General features: G+C 36.9%; 3 protein-coding genes across 5 annotated transcripts; 2 read left to right on the top strand and 1 right to left on the bottom strand.

Annotated features, from left to right (window-relative positions):
* The first annotated feature begins 3,582 nt into the window (after positions 1 to 3,582).
* Positions 3,583 to 5,217, top strand: LOC108983941 (stress-response A/B barrel domain-containing protein HS1-like). Its single transcript, XM_018955732.2, has 2 exons — positions 3,583 to 3,863; positions 4,767 to 5,217. The coding sequence occupies exons 1-2, from the start codon at positions 3,721 to 3,723 to the stop codon at positions 4,954 to 4,956; spliced, it is 333 nt and encodes a 110-aa protein (XP_018811277.1). The 5' UTR covers positions 3,583 to 3,720; the 3' UTR covers positions 4,957 to 5,217.
* A 71-nt stretch (positions 5,218 to 5,288) lies between these two features.
* Positions 5,289 to 9,629, bottom strand: LOC108983940 (protein TAB2 homolog, chloroplastic). Its single transcript, XM_018955730.2, has 5 exons — positions 8,992 to 9,629; positions 8,795 to 8,864; positions 6,896 to 7,067; positions 6,429 to 6,572; positions 5,289 to 5,780 (listed from the first exon to the last, which is right to left on the bottom strand). The coding sequence occupies exons 1-5, from the start codon at positions 9,462 to 9,464 to the stop codon at positions 5,521 to 5,523; spliced, it is 1,119 nt and encodes a 372-aa protein (XP_018811275.1). The 5' UTR covers positions 9,465 to 9,629; the 3' UTR covers positions 5,289 to 5,520.
* An 840-nt stretch (positions 9,630 to 10,469) lies between these two features.
* On the top strand, positions 10,470 to 16,872 carry LOC108983934 (putative disease resistance RPP13-like protein 1). Of its 3 annotated transcripts, XM_035684966.1 has the most exons (7): positions 10,470 to 11,095; positions 11,554 to 13,149; positions 14,677 to 15,268; positions 15,463 to 15,567; positions 15,654 to 15,693; positions 15,786 to 16,144; positions 16,806 to 16,872. In XM_035684966.1, the coding sequence occupies exons 2-3, from the start codon at positions 12,034 to 12,036 to the stop codon at positions 14,695 to 14,697; spliced, it is 1,137 nt and encodes a 378-aa protein (XP_035540859.1). In that variant the 5' UTR covers positions 10,470 to 11,095; positions 11,554 to 12,033; the 3' UTR covers positions 14,698 to 15,268; positions 15,463 to 15,567; positions 15,654 to 15,693; positions 15,786 to 16,144; positions 16,806 to 16,872. The 3 variants fall into 3 exon arrangements, 1 of the variants encoding a protein (XP_035540859.1); XR_004798222.1 differs by lacking the exon at positions 11,554 to 13,149 and having other exon boundaries at positions 15,654 to 16,144; XR_004798223.1 differs by lacking the exons at positions 10,470 to 11,095; positions 11,554 to 13,149 and adding an exon at positions 13,503 to 14,440 and having other exon boundaries at positions 15,654 to 16,144.
* The last annotated feature ends 266 nt before the right edge of the window (positions 16,873 to 17,138 follow it).

Raw genomic sequence — 17,138 nt, 5'->3', positions numbered from 1 at the left:
GGATTTTGGGATTTCGGCTGGTGGTAATACTTCTTAGAAAATGGAAATCGTGCTTCTGGAAATTGATCTCTCAGGTTCTTCACGATTTTTGGTGTGGCGTAGTTGGTTTCTTAAATCGTGATTTTGCTTATGAAGAAGATGAAATCGTGTATAAGAAAAATGAGGGTGGAAGGTTTGCTTGGTGGATTAAGGACATGCCGGTTTCCACCATATGTCGGTGGCGGCGTTCAACCACTCCATTTTGTTTTGGAGTGTGAGGAGCCTTTGTTAGGTGACTGATTCCATGTTGACTAAGATAGCCTTTAAGAGCAACAAATTCCCTCCCCATTATCTGAATAAAGATTTTTAAGTGGTAAGGAAAATTGTTTTTCAAGAATAGCTTTTAGTTGTGGAAAAATTGTGGAGACTTTAGATTTTAATTTCATGGGAAAATACCAGCAGTATTTTGTAAAGTGATCCACAAAAAGGACATAATAGCTATATCCTTCAAGACTCGTGTGAGGGGCAGGACCCCAGACGTCTGTGAACAAATATTCAAGAGGCAAGGAACTGGAAATGGTTGAAGCATGAAATGGAAGTTTATGACTTTTATTAATAGAACATGCAGAACATAAAGATTCAGAGAGGCAATTATTAGAAGGTAAATGAAACTTGTTGATTAAATGATGAACAAGAGGCCGAGAGGGATGACCCAAACAGTTATGCCAGATCTCTGAAGAAACACATTTAGTAGAAAATGCTGCCTTCGAAGTGCCATTGTTGCAAGTCGATAGTTTATAGATACCATTGTCACAATGTCCTTGCATTAGTATCACCCCCGACGTCGGATCCTTCACAAAAAAATGATAAGGGTGAAATTCAAGAGCAAGATTATTGGTCTTGGTGAATTGATGGACAAAGAGCAGATTTTTATGAATGGTGGGAACACATAGTGTGTTGGTGAGAGTAACAATTCTAGTTGGTAATTGAAAATTCACAGTGCCAACATTAGAGATTTTTAAACTTGAGCCATCGCCTATTATGACCTCGTCGGTGCCATCATATTCGGAATGGATAGACAACTTGGACATATCGGAGGTGATATGATGCGAGGCGCCAGAGTCAACAATCCAGGACTTGTCCGTCGAAGAGCCAGTGGTAGCACAATTGACATTTGGTGAAGAGGGAGTCCAGAATTTCTTGCATTGTCGAGCTGTGTGACTAGTGATAGAACAGAATTGACAGATCACATAATTCTTATTGAAGGACTGAGGGGAATGCTGTGGCTGAGAGGATTGCTGGTTGGGCCTTGAGTGATTGCCATTTCGGTTGAACTTGCTCCGATTGGAAGGAGCAGAAGACTTTTTCTGGTGGTAGTTTGTTGTGGCAATAGTATTTTGCTGCAACGTCTCAAGTCGTTTGATATAGGTTTCATGGCTAACAAGCAGGTCATGAAGTTCTTCAAACTTGAGAGAAGTTTCACTAGTGCGAATTGGATCTGCAATATCACGAAAATCATATCCAAGGCCATTGAGAATATAGAGCGTTAAATCATCATTTGTGAGAAGAGAATCAACCAATGCAAGTTCATCAGCAATGGTTTTTATTTGCTGGAGATATTCAGTGACACTTTTGGAGCCACGAGTCAAGGAGGTATGTGTATCCTTGAGTTGTATCACTCTCGTACGAGAGCGATGTGCATAGAGACGAGTCAATTTGAGCCAAGCTTCTCTTGAAGTGCCAGAGGCAACAATCAAGGGCATGATGCTTTCAGAGACGGAAGCAAAAATGCCATTAAGTAGAAGTTTGTCTTGGCGAATCCAACGACTGCGAGCAACACGTGATTCAGCAGTTAGGTTAATCCCAAGTATAGGACACGGATTTGAGTCATCAATAAAGCCCTGAAGGTCATACCCAATGACAAGGCTGTCAAGTTGGGCACGCCATGCATGAAAGTTAGAGGAGTTGAGCTTATAGAGAAGCTGGACATGGGCGTTAATGGCAACAATATTATTCTCGGATGGAACGTTGAAATTAGGAGAGGTGGTGACAGAGGGAAGAGATTGAGACATAGTGGAAGAAGTTGGAAATGATCTAACTCGTTTGAGGAGAAGGTCTCGTGATACCATATAAGAAAAATGAACACTTAGTGTTTTATTGTAAAATTCTGTCACACATGTATTACAGTGGAAGTTCCTATTTATACATGTCTACCTATATGGACAAGAAAGGAAAGAGCAATTGATTTGCTCTGTTGTACAAATTAATACAAGAGTTTAAATTAAGGAAAACACGAAATGTGATTGACTACGCAGTATTTGCTGGACTGAGATCAAGGAGAAACATATTTGCTGGGTTGCTGTGATCAAGGCTGATTTGTTGTGATCATCTATTAACGTGCTTTTGCTTTTGAGAATAAATGAAATCGTGCTTTAGATTGAAATGTGCGAAACGAACAACACGCAAGGAGAGAAGTTTTTATGTCAAAATAATATTTTGGCTAGCAACTAGGATTTAATAGATAGTGAAATTGATGAAAGCTAAAATTATTGTAAATTTGTTGAGTTCAATACAATCTTTTTTTATGTAATCTAGTTAAACTTTAGCCAAATTCTGATTTTGTTGAACCTATTACTAGTACTCATACGTCTCCCAATTACAAGTTCAGATATTATTGGTGTGCATTATTGCAACAAAGGTGGATGGATCAATTTGGACCATAATTTTAATGAGAAAATGAAAGCACAATAACATAATGGTCCTACATTCTGGTGAGGACCACAGTACTGGAGTCCTCAAAGAGATGGACACGTGACATGACAGTAACCGTGTACCAAGATCTTTTCCGAAGGTGGTCCTAGATTTACTTTTTAGTGGTTGTGCAGAAGTTCTTTCCTTACCATTTTTGTTTGCTTTATACCTAGAAAAGGAATGGCTAAATTATCCGATGCTCCTGCAGAGGTGATGGCAACATGGAGCCGAGGATTCCTTCTTAATTTCTTGTCTTTGAATCAGGATATTTCCTTCAATGAAAAGCATTTCCCACGTCCCATATTACAGATTTAGACTGAATTTAGATATTGAACTGAGTTGAGATGATAAAATATTATTATATTTTTTTTAACTATTATTCTTATTTTGAGATTTGAAAAAGTTGAATTGTTTATTATGTTTTGTATTGGAATTTGAAAAAATTATAATGATGAGTTGATATGAGTTTAAGTACCAAATGAAACCTTTAGACTACGTTTACATGTTGAGATGAGTTGAATTTAGTTCAACAACCAAACACAACTTTAAGGTAAGGCCAAATATACGTATACACCGTTTTTTTTTTTTTTATAAGCTACCCACTGAGTCTGTGAGCTAAGTTAAGGAATGCAAGTAATGCTATTCATTATCTCAATTTTTATCATCCTTCTATTATCTCATGATGTGTCATTAGATGATTAAAAATTATTTATTATATTTTATTTGTGAATCTATTATCTAATGATACATCATAGGATTATGAAAAAAATAATGATGACTAGATTTGTTCACGTTGTAATCACCTGAAGGGGCCATAACAAAGGTTAAATGCTGACTTGCTGGAAGCCAACCAGAAATCTGAAAATGAGACGGCCTTATTTATTAGGATTGGTTGAAGAGTGTGGTTAGTTTGACGCCTAGAGCTTGATAGTGTCATTATTGTATATCTTAGATTCGAATTCAATCTTTTGGAGAGAGAGCGAGAGAGAGATGGAAGAAGCAAGGGGATCAGTAGTGAAGCACGTATTTGTAGCAAAGTTCAAAGATGAAACTTCAGCTGCCCAGATCGACCAACTCATCAGAGATATGGCCAACCTCGTTAACCTCATCGAGCCAATGAAGTCCTTACACTGGTAACCCTACTCTCCTCACGAGGATCATTATTCTTTGTTCTTACAAGATACCAATGAAAGAAAAAACACAAAATTTGCATGTACCTAATATGCCTGATGTCGGAGTTTCACATCACACGTCATAGAAAATTCCACACGAATCAATAAACGTATTGGGTTGATTTTTAATATTATTATATCTAAAATCATAGGTTTAAGGTTTTGCAATTAAGATCTCGTTGGAAGACTTGCAACAAGTCTATCTCCCAACAAAGAAGTCATTTCTTAGAATAATCTCTCGTACTTGTCAAGCATTAAAGAAAATTGCTGAGTTATTATGGACCTCTTCAACTTGTATAAATATCTCTCTCTCTCTGCAGCTTGGCATCCTCTGCTTTACTGCATGAGAATATTTACAAGAGAGTTAGAGATGCAACTGAGGTGAACACCGACAAAGAAGAGTGTAAATCTTCCAGCTGCATGTTATTCTCTATCAATTTCATCCTCATATTCAACTACCTAGCCATTTACATGATTCAAAAATAACTATTGATCCATAATTAGATGAGAAGCATAAAAGCTAATACCAAAAAAAAAAGAAGAAAGAAAAGGGATAGCATACATTAAGTACTTCTTCTGGTTTTTAGAGCTCATGAAGCAGCCTCCACTACTGGTACTTCAATAAAATTCTCTGAGGTTGTTCGTTCAAGGACCCCCTTAAGACTTGAGGGTCTACGTCTAGCTGAAATGAGCACATAGATTAGCAAGCTTTCCATCGCATCAATAAATCATGAAACTCTGAAACCAATTAAAATAAGGAAATAAAGACTTGAAATATTAAACTCTGAATGATCAGAGGTAAATATACTTTGAACAAACTCCAAATATATACGATTTATTTTGTGGTCTTATGTTGTGTTACAGGGGCATGGATGTGAGCGCTGGGAAGAAGAATCAAGGTTTCACTCATGTCTTTGAATGCACCTTTGAGAGTATGGAGGGTATCGCAGAGTATGTTGCTCATCCTGCCCATAAAGAATATGCAAAGTCCCTCATGCCTAACGTGGAGAAGTTCCAAGTGTTTGATTACAAACTCACCAAGGCTATCATCTAGAACCCTGCTTCGTCGTCTCTCTACTGAACAAGGATGCATTTGAACTAATTTTATATAAATTTGTGTTTGATGAACTTATTTGAGTTTCTCTATATCTCTCAGACAATTTATTCGAACCTTTGTGTGTACTTATTCTTCGTATTGGGATAAATGTGGTGGTCTACTTTAATGCATAGCTGTAGACTCTGCTTTTCTTTTACTCTGTTTGACATAGTATTTATGTTACTGGGTTGTTTGGTAACAGTGGAAGTATATTCTACTATGTCATTAAAAATACCTGTCGCTTTTCTTTTTTCTTCCTCTGATACAGCAAGTAATAATTAATGAAAACGTGAATTCAATAGTGCCATATATTTGCCGACAGATATTGTTCACAACCAATGACAAGATTTTCTATAAATAAATTGCAAATGGCTAACCGGGCTCGGGGAAAAAAAGAACAAAGATAGAAACCGGATTCACTTTTTTTCTTTTTTCTGCTATCAGGATGCCTGAAGTATTGTTATCGTAGAAAATTGTGTTAGAAAAAGAAAAGTATGCTTATTCATTTAAGAAATTGGTAAATTATACAGGTGGAGGTGGTAAGTCTAGTAGTAGCCAGAATCCAACACAGTCATCTGAATCCAAGTCTTCTTGAATGGCAAGAAAATGTAACCCTCCACAAGCTTTCTTTGCTGCTTCCCAAGCTTCGGCTTCATTTGTTGTTACAGGAGTTTTCTTGTAGGTGGCATAAACATACCGGCTAGAAATTCCAACAGACAGAAGCAAGCAACCGCGACTGATATCAGTTTCAATTGAGCTGACTTCGAGTCCATTCATCCAAGCTGCAAGAGCAGAGGTTTTTATCATATGATCCTTGATATCTATAGGAGAAGCATAAATTGGCTAAGAACTTCATCGAAGAACCAGTATGGTAACAACTAATGGCACGATTTTCTACAAGAGTTGTCATTATAGTTGCTCCTCCAAATGTGCTTAGTCAACAAGAATCCTGCTCTAGCAGTTAGTCATGCATACCCATTAAGAATCAGAAAAATGCATAATGCTCCTTTCCACGCCCATACTCGTATGCCATCCAGTTAGTTTGGAATTGATTGTAAAAACAGTAAAATCCACTGAAGTTATAATTATGCACCTGTTTTATCACACTACATCTCATGCCACTACTTATGGCAGCAAGACTTGCCAGGTACGAGACATTGTTTGTGGAGTATTAGGCACTTGGATACTACTATGCATGCCGCTATGACATTGGACTTAAGTACCACGTGCAGCAATCAAGTTCTTAAGATCAATCGCAGCTTGCAGATGGCATGCTAACAAGTATCGGTTATATTCAGAGAGATTTTCAAAAAGATGTGAAAAGCGGTTTGGTCATGTATATAGATAGTGATTAGTGAACCGGATAAAAGGAGCATAAAGATAAGAATCTGCCAAGAATTATGTGCTGAAGATGCAAGAGGAATATATACCTGCTAAAGGCTTAGCACGTGAAGATGTGACAGCCAGTCCTGGAACCAATGTCTTGTCATCGATTTCAATACCTAGTAAATCTAAATCTAAACCTGCACCAAACACAAATGTTGTCTCCAAGGACGAGGCCTCCTCACGAACAGCTGAAAACAGGAGAGTAAGAATCAGTAGAAGCTCATGACATATACTGAAAAAGAAAATCACAGCATCAGCTTTTGAATTAAGTGAAACTTGTATGCATGACAGTAGCTTTAGTGAAATGCTGCCTTGATGACATAGCCACATATTAAAATTGGATGTTGAAAAATACCTCATCTGATGGCTAATAATGTAAACAGCAGGGAAAACACTCTCCTAACCTTTAATATGGAGCATTTATATGATTTTTCAAATCATAAATAGGATGGGGGAACTACATAAATCTAGTGTTTGTCATAATTGAAAGTAAAAGCGGCCGTGCCTGTACCTGAAAAAGGTAATTGGACAAATGCCCATTTTTCACCGAATAGATTATCTGGAAGCTCCATTGGGAAAGGGTTGTCTAATGCTAGAAGTGGTTTAGACCCCTTCTGAAAACCAGGATGACGCATGTACACCGTCTCATAGCGTTCTTCCAGCCATAGAAGAAGCGAAAGACACTGAAAAATAACGAAACAACCACAATAAGTGCGAATATAGATCAACTGGTCCTAACTATAAACTCAAACCAGATATTTATAGGTTAGGTAAAAGAACCAAAGAATCCTTCTACACTCAGATGACGTTGCATGCAACCTGTGCCCAACATTAGTGCCTTCTTTGCAAATCACACACGCATGCATGCACGCACCCCGCACACGCACAGAAGGAGAAGTTGGCGTATAGCTATGGGTGTAATCGATCCGGTCCAAGGGGGTTTTGGGACCGGACCGAAAATTTCGGTCCACCCTTTTTCCAGACCGAGACCAGACTGAATACCCCTATAGACCAGACCAGACACATTAGCTATCAGTCCAATTCAGTCTAGGCCAGTGTAAAATGGGCCAAACATACAAAAAGCCCAAAATCACTTCTAACGTGTATTTTCAGCTCATCTATACAAAAAAACCCACAATGTTAACACTTTTAAATATAAACTATTTAACTTTATTTACACATTTTGTACTTGAAAATAGCCTAAAAAAAGTTGGAAAAGTTGTCAAACTTTATTTGCACTATTTAACTTTATTTTCGCTTTAAGTGAGCTCTTTAATGTGGATTATGTAACCTACTCATTAAAAACATAATTAATTATAATTATATTTTTTATGTTAATAGTTACGAACTTAGTACTCAATAGTATGTAAATTGTATTATGATATTTGATGCATAATGACCTATATTAAAATTTTAACATTTTATATATGGTTAGTGAATGATTGTCATTGACTATAGATACTTCATACTTGCTTGCAACTTAGGAATCTTACAAAAAATTTACCTAATTACTTTAATTAGGTGTAGATACTAGAGTATATATCATTGCATATAATATTATAATTTATCATAACATTTTTTTATAAGTATGATTTATCATAACATATAATATATTACTTAATTGATAGCATATTAATAATTGTATATTTAACATTTTATATTGTAAATGGTGATAGGTTAGATGAAAATTACATAATTAACTTATACAATTACTATATAAAATAATATATATATAAAATATATTTAAAAATATATATAATTATATTCAGTAGGTCCAGTCCGAGGTGAAAAAACCCCACCCCGGGACCGGACTGAAAACTGGAATTTCTTATCTATTAGGACCGAAACTGATCGGTTTCACTATCGGTCCGGACCGAAAATTTTACACCCCTATGTATAACTACATATTCCCAAGTGTTCTATTGTAATTTTTTTTTGATAAGTAAAATAAGTATATATTCATCCAAAAAGTGTTCTATTGTAATTACAAGTCAAAATTCTTTTAATGTGACTATATAACTGATGCAACACCTGTTTTTTCCTTCTCTCTTGTTCTTTCTTGGAGATGGATATATATACAAGAAAAGCCAACAGAAATTTCGACCAAAGCTAACTTTGACTTAAGCATCATACTACACTATTGATGAGACAGAACTAAAATCCTTTATGGTAATGTATATGACGGCTATCTTCTAGGAGTGACATCCTTTATTTAATGTTCTCAAAATGTAGCTCAATTCGCTCAAAGTAAGGATCTTTATCCGTGACCGGTGTTCAACCTAGTTGCCCTTAACCGCATGGGAGCTTACCGTTTTGAACTCCACACATAACAAATGCACATAAATAAAACAAGCCTTAAATTGATAGTAAGACAAAAAGATTAACAAAGGGATTGGCAAGCCATACGCACCCGTTTACTTGGAATAGATTTTATACCAAGCTCCTTACAAGCTTTTGTTATAATTGTCTGCATCTGTGACCTTCAAGCCAACAATTAACCTTTTGTTAAAGATATTGATCAAAATAGACGCAAAAAGACAATCCCACCCGCCGACTCACGCACCCACACAAACAAAGTTAGGCATAGAATATCGTGTAATAATTCACCTAAAGAAGCGGATTTTCTCTGGTAATGGGACGCCCAAATAGTCGCTTATCGACACAATAGCGTCCTTCAAAGTGACACTGTTGATGACATTGTTGGGGAAAAACTTTGTGTATTGAAGTGAAAGCGAACTGTCGCATACAACTAGCTCCCACACCTTCTTCCCCCTGATATCTAGGATGGGTCGAGAGCAAAAATCCAACTCCCACTCTGAAACGCTACCGGGATCGATTTCCGGGTCAAGAAAGCAGAGCTCTGCTGTTGGGTCGTCCTCTTCATCATCAACTTCCACTTCTTTTGGGGTAGAAACCGAGCTTTCTGACCGGAAGAGGTCGAGTTTTGATTCGATAGGTGAAGGCTTTTTGAAGAAACAATACGAGATTTTAACGGGTTTTATGAGGGGGGTGAAGATGGGTTTGTGAGACAGGAGCGTTGGGGTTCTTATCCTGGTGGCGTCGAAGCTTAAAGAAGCCATGGGTTACTCTCAATAACAGTGTGAGAGATAAGAAAGAAAGAGAGACAGACAACTAGACAAGTGCTTATCTTCCGCCAGGAATATCCATTGGAGATAATGGGCCGAGCTTCAGAAAGTACTGGTTATGGTCAGCAGATTTTAGGCCCGGAGTCCTCCCATTTTCAAATTAACATTATTTCCTTCTCCTCGAACATAAAATCCCAAAATCTAGTTTCTTCCACCACAAACCCTAGAGATTTGTTAAATTTTCCTTTTAAGTAAAATGATAACGATAGGATTTCTGCTCTTACCGCTCTTTTACTATTTTCTTTATTTTTTAAATTTTTATTATTATTAGATTTATTTAATGATTAAGAAACTAACTATTAATATAATATATATAATTTTTAAATTTTTTTATAATTAAAGATGTTATAAAAATACTTAAAAATAATTAAAAAAATGAATAAAAAAATGTAGTAAATATGTGTTAAGAAGTATAAGAGCATTCATATCTAGTTCTTTAAATTTTTCTTTAAATTTTAACTAAAAATGACACTTTTTATAATTTTATTCATTTTTAAAAAACATTCCACATCACATTTTCTATTCTATGAAAATAATATTTATCTATTCTTTATTTATTACTTTTTTTCTCTCACTTCTATTTAGAAATTTAACTATTCAATATATATATATATATTTTTTATGTTTTGAACTATGATTATAGTGAATATTTTAAATAAGAATTTAAATTATTTTATTTTATTTTTTATATTTTCGTAATTATTTAAATTATTTTAAAATTATTATTTAAAATTATGATAAATATGAATATGAGAGAAAATGTAAATGATTAAAAGAATAATTAATTTAATTTAAATGAATAAAATATTAATAAAAATAATTTAGAAAATGACGGTGGACCACCATTTATCCCCAAACATTTTTAAAAAAAAATAAGGATATGGATGAAAGGAGATCTTGAAAGCATTTCCTAAATTTTTCTTCAGATTATAGAAAAAAAGAGATTATAGGTCACAAAATGCTCTAAGTCTATCATCTTCACAGTAAATCCTTTTTCAGAGGAATTGATTATTAAAATTTAAAACCTTCCAAGGGATTGTATGAATTGAGCCTCTAAAGCTTCCCATTCGTCTTCATCTGCCTTTCTCATCTTTGTTGCAGAAGAGACATTTGGTTCTTCCACTCAAAGGAGAAAGAAAATTTGAGATATGTCGTCCAGGTTCTCATCTCTCTTTTTCGAAAGCAACGACCATAACTATCTCTCTTCTTTTCTTTTATGGGCGTAAGTCTCTCTCTCTCTCTTCAACAGTAGATGAACGATCACAAGACTAGCATTGCAAAATACAATGAAAAGACGTGTTATGGCCCTGTTCAAAACCTAGCTTTTTGCTTCTCTCGATCTTCCATGTGTTTATACTGTTATAATTTCATACTTCTTGGGGGCACGGGATACTTTCAGTATTTCATTTTCTCAAACAGCCGATGCAAGCTTGCCAACCCATTAGTAAAAATGGCCACCACCATATTGTATTAAAATGGTGAAGGGCACGGTTTTGATGGCATTGCAGGCCAAGGTGCACGAGGACAATTCGACATTTCACGTTTTCCTAGCCGAATAATGCCAAGTATGAAATCCAGTTTCCTGCTTTCCCTTTTTTAATTGCTTACTTTGATATATATGTTATGGTGCGAGAGTCCACCACACTCGGCCGCATCAATCGACCAGCGGAATCAAAGCTATCTCCTTTCACCACCCGGCTGCTTCATTCCCACGAATCATGTTCTAAAGTAACAATATTCCTAAATTCTAAGCCAACTTTGACAAGTTACTTTTACTTGCATTAATGCAACTATTTACGCCATTAATGTGGTTCCTGTTTCGTGTATAATCATATTATATAACCCCATTATTCGTAGATACAAATGATACATTTGGCTATCACCTGCCTTCATTTCCTTTGGTTTCTTCCATTGCAAAGTAGAAAACATGGCTGGGGCGTTGGTGGGAGGAGTGTTTCTCTTTGCGGTCCTCCAAGTGTTAGCTGACAAGGTTGCATCTCGTGAAATCCTTGACTTCTTTCAGGGGTGAAAACTCACCGATAGACTCCTGAAGAAGTTGGAGGCAACACTCTTGTCTGTGAGCGCAGTGCTCGAAGACGCGGAGGAAAAGCAAGTCACAAAACCTGATGTAAGAAGGTGGATTGATGAGCTGAAGGATGCGTTCTATGATGCAGAGGACATCTTGGATGAGATTGCTACTGACACCTTGCAACGTAAATTGGATGCTGAATTTGACACCACTGCAAAAAGGGTACGGAATTCTATCTCTTGTCTTAATCCTTTTGTGAAGGATACAGAAACAAAGGTAGAAGTGGTGCTTGAGACACTAGAATATCTAGCAAGGCAAAAAGATGCTATAGTTTTGAGAGATGGTGTTGGAGGGAAACAATTCGAAAGATTACCTACAACCTCTTTGGTTGAAGAATCCCATATCTGTGGTAGAAATGAAGATAGGGAAAAAATAATTGAGGAGTTGTTGTCAGTCGGCGTAAATGGCAAAGAGATGAGTGTGATTGCCATAGTCGGCATGGGGGGAATCGGCAAGACTGCCCTTACCCAGTTTGTATACAATGACAGCAAGGTGAAGGAGCATTTTAACGTTGAACCATGGGTTTGTGTTTCGGATGAATTTGGTCTATTTAAGATAATGAAAACAATTCTAGAGAAAGTAACCAAGTCATCCTCTGATACAACAGATCTAGACGAGATTCAAGTTACACTAAAGGAAAAATTGGCGGGAAAGAGATTTCTTTTTGTTTTAAATGATGTTTGGAATAAAAATTATGTTCAATGGGAGGTTCTAAGCAATTCCTTTAAATCTGGAGTGCAAGGAAGTAAGGTCATTGTGACAACACGCGAGGCCGACGTTGCATTAGCCATGCGTGCTGAGGTAATTCGTAATCTCTTGAACTTACTAGAAGAAGATTGCTTGTCACTTTTTACAAAACATGCATTCCCCAAAGGAAAGGCTGATGCTTATCTACAACAAGAAGCATTAGGTAGACAGATTGTAGAGAAGTGCGGAGGTCTTCCTCTAGCAATCAAAACAATTGGGGCTCTTTTAAGGTCTAAATTGGATGTTGCTGAATGGGATATGATATTGAAGAGCGAGCTATGGGATTTACCAATTGAGCAGATAAATGTCATGCCCGTTCTAAGATTAAGCTACAAGCATCTCCCCTCACATGTGAAATGGTGCTTTGCTTATTTTTCAATATTTCCCAAGGATTATGTTTTTGAAAAAAATCAATTAATCTTACTATGGATGGCTGAAGGTTTCCTGCAAGAACAAGGAAACAAAACAATGGAAGAAACTGGCGATGATTACTTCCAAGCTCTTATGTCAAGATCATTATTCCAACAATTAAACAACAATAAATCATGCTTTGTAATGCATGATCTTGTCAATGACCTAGCAAAATTTGTGTCTGGGCAATGTACCATTAGATTGGAAGGTGACTGTTCTTACGAGATCGGAAACAAGACTCGCCATCTATCCTATGTCAAAACAAAATTTGATAGCTTTAAGAAGTTCCAGCCTTGTCATATGGCTACGCAGTTGCGCACCTTCTTACCACTAGAATTGTTATCGATTCCTTCCTGCCACTTATCCAAAAAGGTACCACTTGATTTATTGCCACAATTTACATACTTGTGACTTGTGAGTGCTTTCTTTGTCCGGGTATGGCAATGTCACCGAATTGCCTGACTCAATTGGCAAAAGTAAACATCTACGTTATTTAGACATTTCCTTAACTGCAATCAAAAGACTGCCTGATTCTACATGTAAGTTATGCAATTTGCAAACATTGAAGCTATTGGATTGTTCAAATCTTACTTCATTGCCACAAAAAATGTGGAAACTTCTCAATTTGCGTCATCTTGATATTACTAGCACTGGAATAAAAGAGATGCCAATAACACTGGATGGACTAAAATGTCTCCAGACATTGACTCAATTTGTGATTAGCAAAAATAATAAGTCTTGCATTAAAGAGTTCAGAAAACTTACAAATCCTCGGGGAAAGCTTTTTATTAGAGAGCTGCAAAATGTTGAATTTCCAAGGGATGCAAGGTTGAAGGACAGGAGGTACCTTGAGGAGTTGGGGCTGGAATGGAATGATGATATTAACATTTCAGAGAGTCAGAGAACTGTACTTGATAATCTTCAGGCCTACACAAATTTGAAAAGTCTCACTATCGACTACTATGGTGGAAAAAGTTTTCCAGATTGGGTGGGACATCTATCATTCTCTAACATGTCATCTATTTGTCTGCAAAACTGTAAGCATTGCTGCAGCTTGCCGCCACTTGGGCAACTACCCTTTCTGCAGAATCTCCATATTTGCGAGTTCGACGAACTTGTTACAGTTGGTCCTGAGTTTTATGGTAGTGGTGATTCTTTAATTAAGCCATTTAGCACTTTAACAGATCTAATTTTTGAGAATATGCTCAAATGGGGGAATTGGGTTTCTTTTGGTGCTGAAAATGGCGACGGAGCTTTTCCTAATCTTGAAGGGCTTCATATTCGGTCCTGCCCCTGATTTACAGGAGCATTACCTACCATTCTTCCTTCTTTAATCTATCTCGAGGTTAATAAATGTCCGCAACTGGTAGCTTCACTCCCAAGGGATCCTCTTTTGTGGCTTAGACTCTGTATTGAGGTTCTCTTGAAGGAGTTGCCAACTGGATTGATAGAGATCACAATTGAAGGATTTGACGCTCTAGAGCCTGTACCGGATGGCATAATGGACTCTGACAGTTGTCTTCACGACTTAAGAATCAGAGACTGTTCTTCCCTCACATGTTTTCCCATGCACAGTTTACCATCCACTTTAAAAACCCTTGAGATTACATACTGTACGAAGTTAGAGCTCCCAATGTACCTGGATTATTCATCCATTGAAAATGTGAGTTTAAACGGTTGCGAGTCTCTCAGGTCATTTCCATTAGATTTATTCCCAAAGCTTCGTATTCTTAATATCAACGAGTGTAGGAATCTGGAATCCATTGCACTTCAAAAACATCATGTATATGATATGATGGCTTTCGTGATCAATATTTATAATTGCCCTAATTTTGTATCTTTTCCAAAAGAAGGATTGTGTGCCTCTAATCTTACATGGTTTCGGGTCATCAACTGTAGGGGTTTGAGGTCACTGCCTGACAATATGCATGCACTGCTTCGATCTCTTCAGTATTTATATATTGAACAATGTCTGGAAGTCATGTCATTACCTGCAGGGGCTTTCTTCCCAGTCTGAATTCAATTAGCATCTGCCGTTGTGACAAACTATTTGCCAATCGGATACGGTGGGGTTTGCAGAAACTCTCTTCAGTTAGAACTATGATAATTGCTGACGAATCTGAAGATGTGGAGTCCTTTCCAGAGGTAGGGTTGCTGCCCAGCAGTCTGACCTCTCTCCGCATCTGCGGTTTTCCCAAAATGAAATATTTGGACAAGAAGGGGATTCAACACCTCACCTCTCTTGAAGAATTACAAATTGATGACTGCCCTAAGCTCAAGTGCATGCCAGAAGAGGGCCTGCCTACCTCCCTTTCAATTCTGCAGATAAAAAACTGTGCTTTGTTGAAGAAACAATGGCAAAGGAAAAAAGGAAAAGAATGGTGCAAGATTGCTCAAGTCCCTAGCAAATTGATTGATTTGGAATGGATCGAATGAGCTGAAAAGTCTAGCGAGGCCCCCACTCTGTTATAATATCAGCTTTTGGACTCAGGTAATTGCTCCTTTGACCACCTAATTTATCAAATTTACCATTACAGTTTTAGATTTGCATAAAACATAATGTTGTCGAGTCTCTCTCTGGTCACTGCCAGAAAAGCTTTTGTTTAATAGATCTCTTTTGGTTTGGAGTTTTTGGTCAAATTTTGAATCAACTGGGGTTTCAAATGATGTTTGCCTTTATAGCAGATTCATCTCGAATGAAATCTGAAATGGTATAAATGTCTTGCTGGGGCATCTTTTGGCTCTGGTGTCAACCTCCTCTACCGCAGGTGTTCAGCTGGTCATTTGGAGGTATATATATTGGTTGGTGTATGTTTGTGCTCATACGATCAATTTCTTTTTCTTTCTATTTTTTTCATTTGTTTTCCCTTGGCCAGGTTTGTGGTTGCAACTTAATTCTTGATTGAAGACGATTTGGTCAGTCAATTTAATTGGCAAATTTGACTGATGATACACCTTTGTCAAGCTATCGTAATGACTTGCTATTGGGGATACTACCCTTGGTTCAGAACAATTGCAGCAAGAACTAGATGATTAAGGGGAATGCTGACCCAGCATTTGATGAGGGGATTACAGAAGCATCGAACGAACGTCACCAAATACAATATACTGAAGGTGACGAGCTAGTTCGCTCATTCAGCAGCTGTTTAATTGCCCACTTTGTTCTATTGCTCTGAGGGATTTTTATGTGTTTTCTCGACTGATGTTTTATGCCGAAGAAACAGCACCGTGTAAGTGTTCTTAGCGGTCTGTATGGAGCAAATTATCAACATTCCTGTAGTTCTCCTTATGGAGGATGATATGGTAGTCGTGCCCCATATCAATCCCCAAAGACATTCCTTCCATGCCCAGCCCGATCCCTTCCCAGGTACTTTGTGTTTAGGGTTCGTCTAGTACTTATAATTTTTATTTGTTTGTTTTGTTTGGTATTCTGAGCTTCTTAATAACTCTATAGATCTTGTTAAAATGTTTTATTTTGCAGTGTATTTATCTGCTGCCCAAGTGTTGCATTAATCGATTTTATTTCCTACCTTAGAGCTAGAAGTAGTTTAATTAGAAATACTGTAATAAAAAAATTTTTCCGTCATATGCACATTGTATTCCAGCTTTGTCATTTACAAAATTTTTGGCATTTGATTTTCTTGGGCTTCGGTCATTAGTTATAATGAGGATAGTTTTTATGATTTGTTTGTATACATGTCTAGTGCTTAATGGTACTTGTGCATTCTCTGCGTATACTTCCTGTATACTTGGGCTATGCCTATTCCTATCTATAAAGTTTTGTTATCAGGTCATTCAAAGATCCTGGATAGGTTCAATGCAACCATCTAGCCCTAATTGGATAGCATCAGCACCACCCACCATTGTAGTTCTTTGATTGCAACCACCCAGCCTTTGGATTATGGCAATTTTTCCAGTTCTTATTATCAAATCCAGTATAGTTCTTTACAAGTCATAAATTGATTTAGGTTGCAAAACTCGAGATATCAAGTTAATAGATGTTTTTTCCTTTTGTTTTTCTGGTTCAGGTACTACTTAGGACCAGCGAGTGGGATGACTTCTGGCTAGGTCACCAAGGTGAAATGATTGAGACAAGAAGACAGAATTTGAAATTGAAATAAAGAAGGCATTCCTTCTATTTTCTGATTGCTGAATTGGAAGCTTTTAAACACGAGTGGCTATCTTCTTGTAGCTATATCCTTTCTTGAAAATGCACACAAGAACAGCTTTTCTAGATTGCAACTGCAGGAATTTGGTTTTTCATAATTTGCTTTACACTGCATTTCAATTAAATTGTATTTTTGAAAGCTGTTAAGGAAGATTGTTCTTAGGACATTGGATTGCTGGTGGTTTGTTTGTTT

The sequence above is a fragment of the Juglans regia genome, chromosome 14, assembly GCF_001411555.2.
Source record: "Juglans regia cultivar Chandler chromosome 14, Walnut 2.0, whole genome shotgun sequence".
Lineage (NCBI taxonomy): Eukaryota > Viridiplantae > Streptophyta > Magnoliopsida > Fagales > Juglandaceae > Juglans > Juglans regia.
The sequence above is the reverse complement of the archived record's forward strand: the minus strand, read 5'-3'. Positions and strand labels throughout refer to the sequence as shown.

Bases quoted from the DNA above. Each gene is read 5' to 3' on its own strand.
- LOC108983941 (XM_018955732.2), top strand. From the start codon at position 3,721: ATGGAAGAAGCAAGGGGATCAGTAGTGAAGCACGTATTTGTAGCAAAG. The intron at 3,864-4,766 runs GTAACCCTACTC...GTTGTGTTACAG, and splicing joins CCAATGAAGTCCTTACACTG to GGGCATGGATGTGAGCGCTG.
- LOC108983940 (XM_018955730.2), bottom strand. From the start codon at position 9,464: ATGGCTTCTTTAAGCTTCGACGCCACCAGGATAAGAACCCCAACGCTC. The intron at 8,865-8,991 runs GTGAATTATTAC...GTTGGCTTGAAG, and splicing joins GAGAAAATCCGCTTCTTTAG to GTCACAGATGCAGACAATTA. The intron at 7,068-8,794 runs GTGCGTATGGCT...GTTATTTTTCAG, and splicing joins AATCTATTCCAAGTAAACGG to TGTCTTTCGCTTCTTCTATG.
- LOC108983934 (XM_035684966.1), top strand. From the start codon at position 12,034: ATGAGTGTGATTGCCATAGTCGGCATGGGGGGAATCGGCAAGACTGCC. The intron at 13,150-14,676 runs GTACCACTTGAT...CATCAACTGTAG, and splicing joins CCTGCCACTTATCCAAAAAG to GGGTTTGAGGTCACTGCCTG.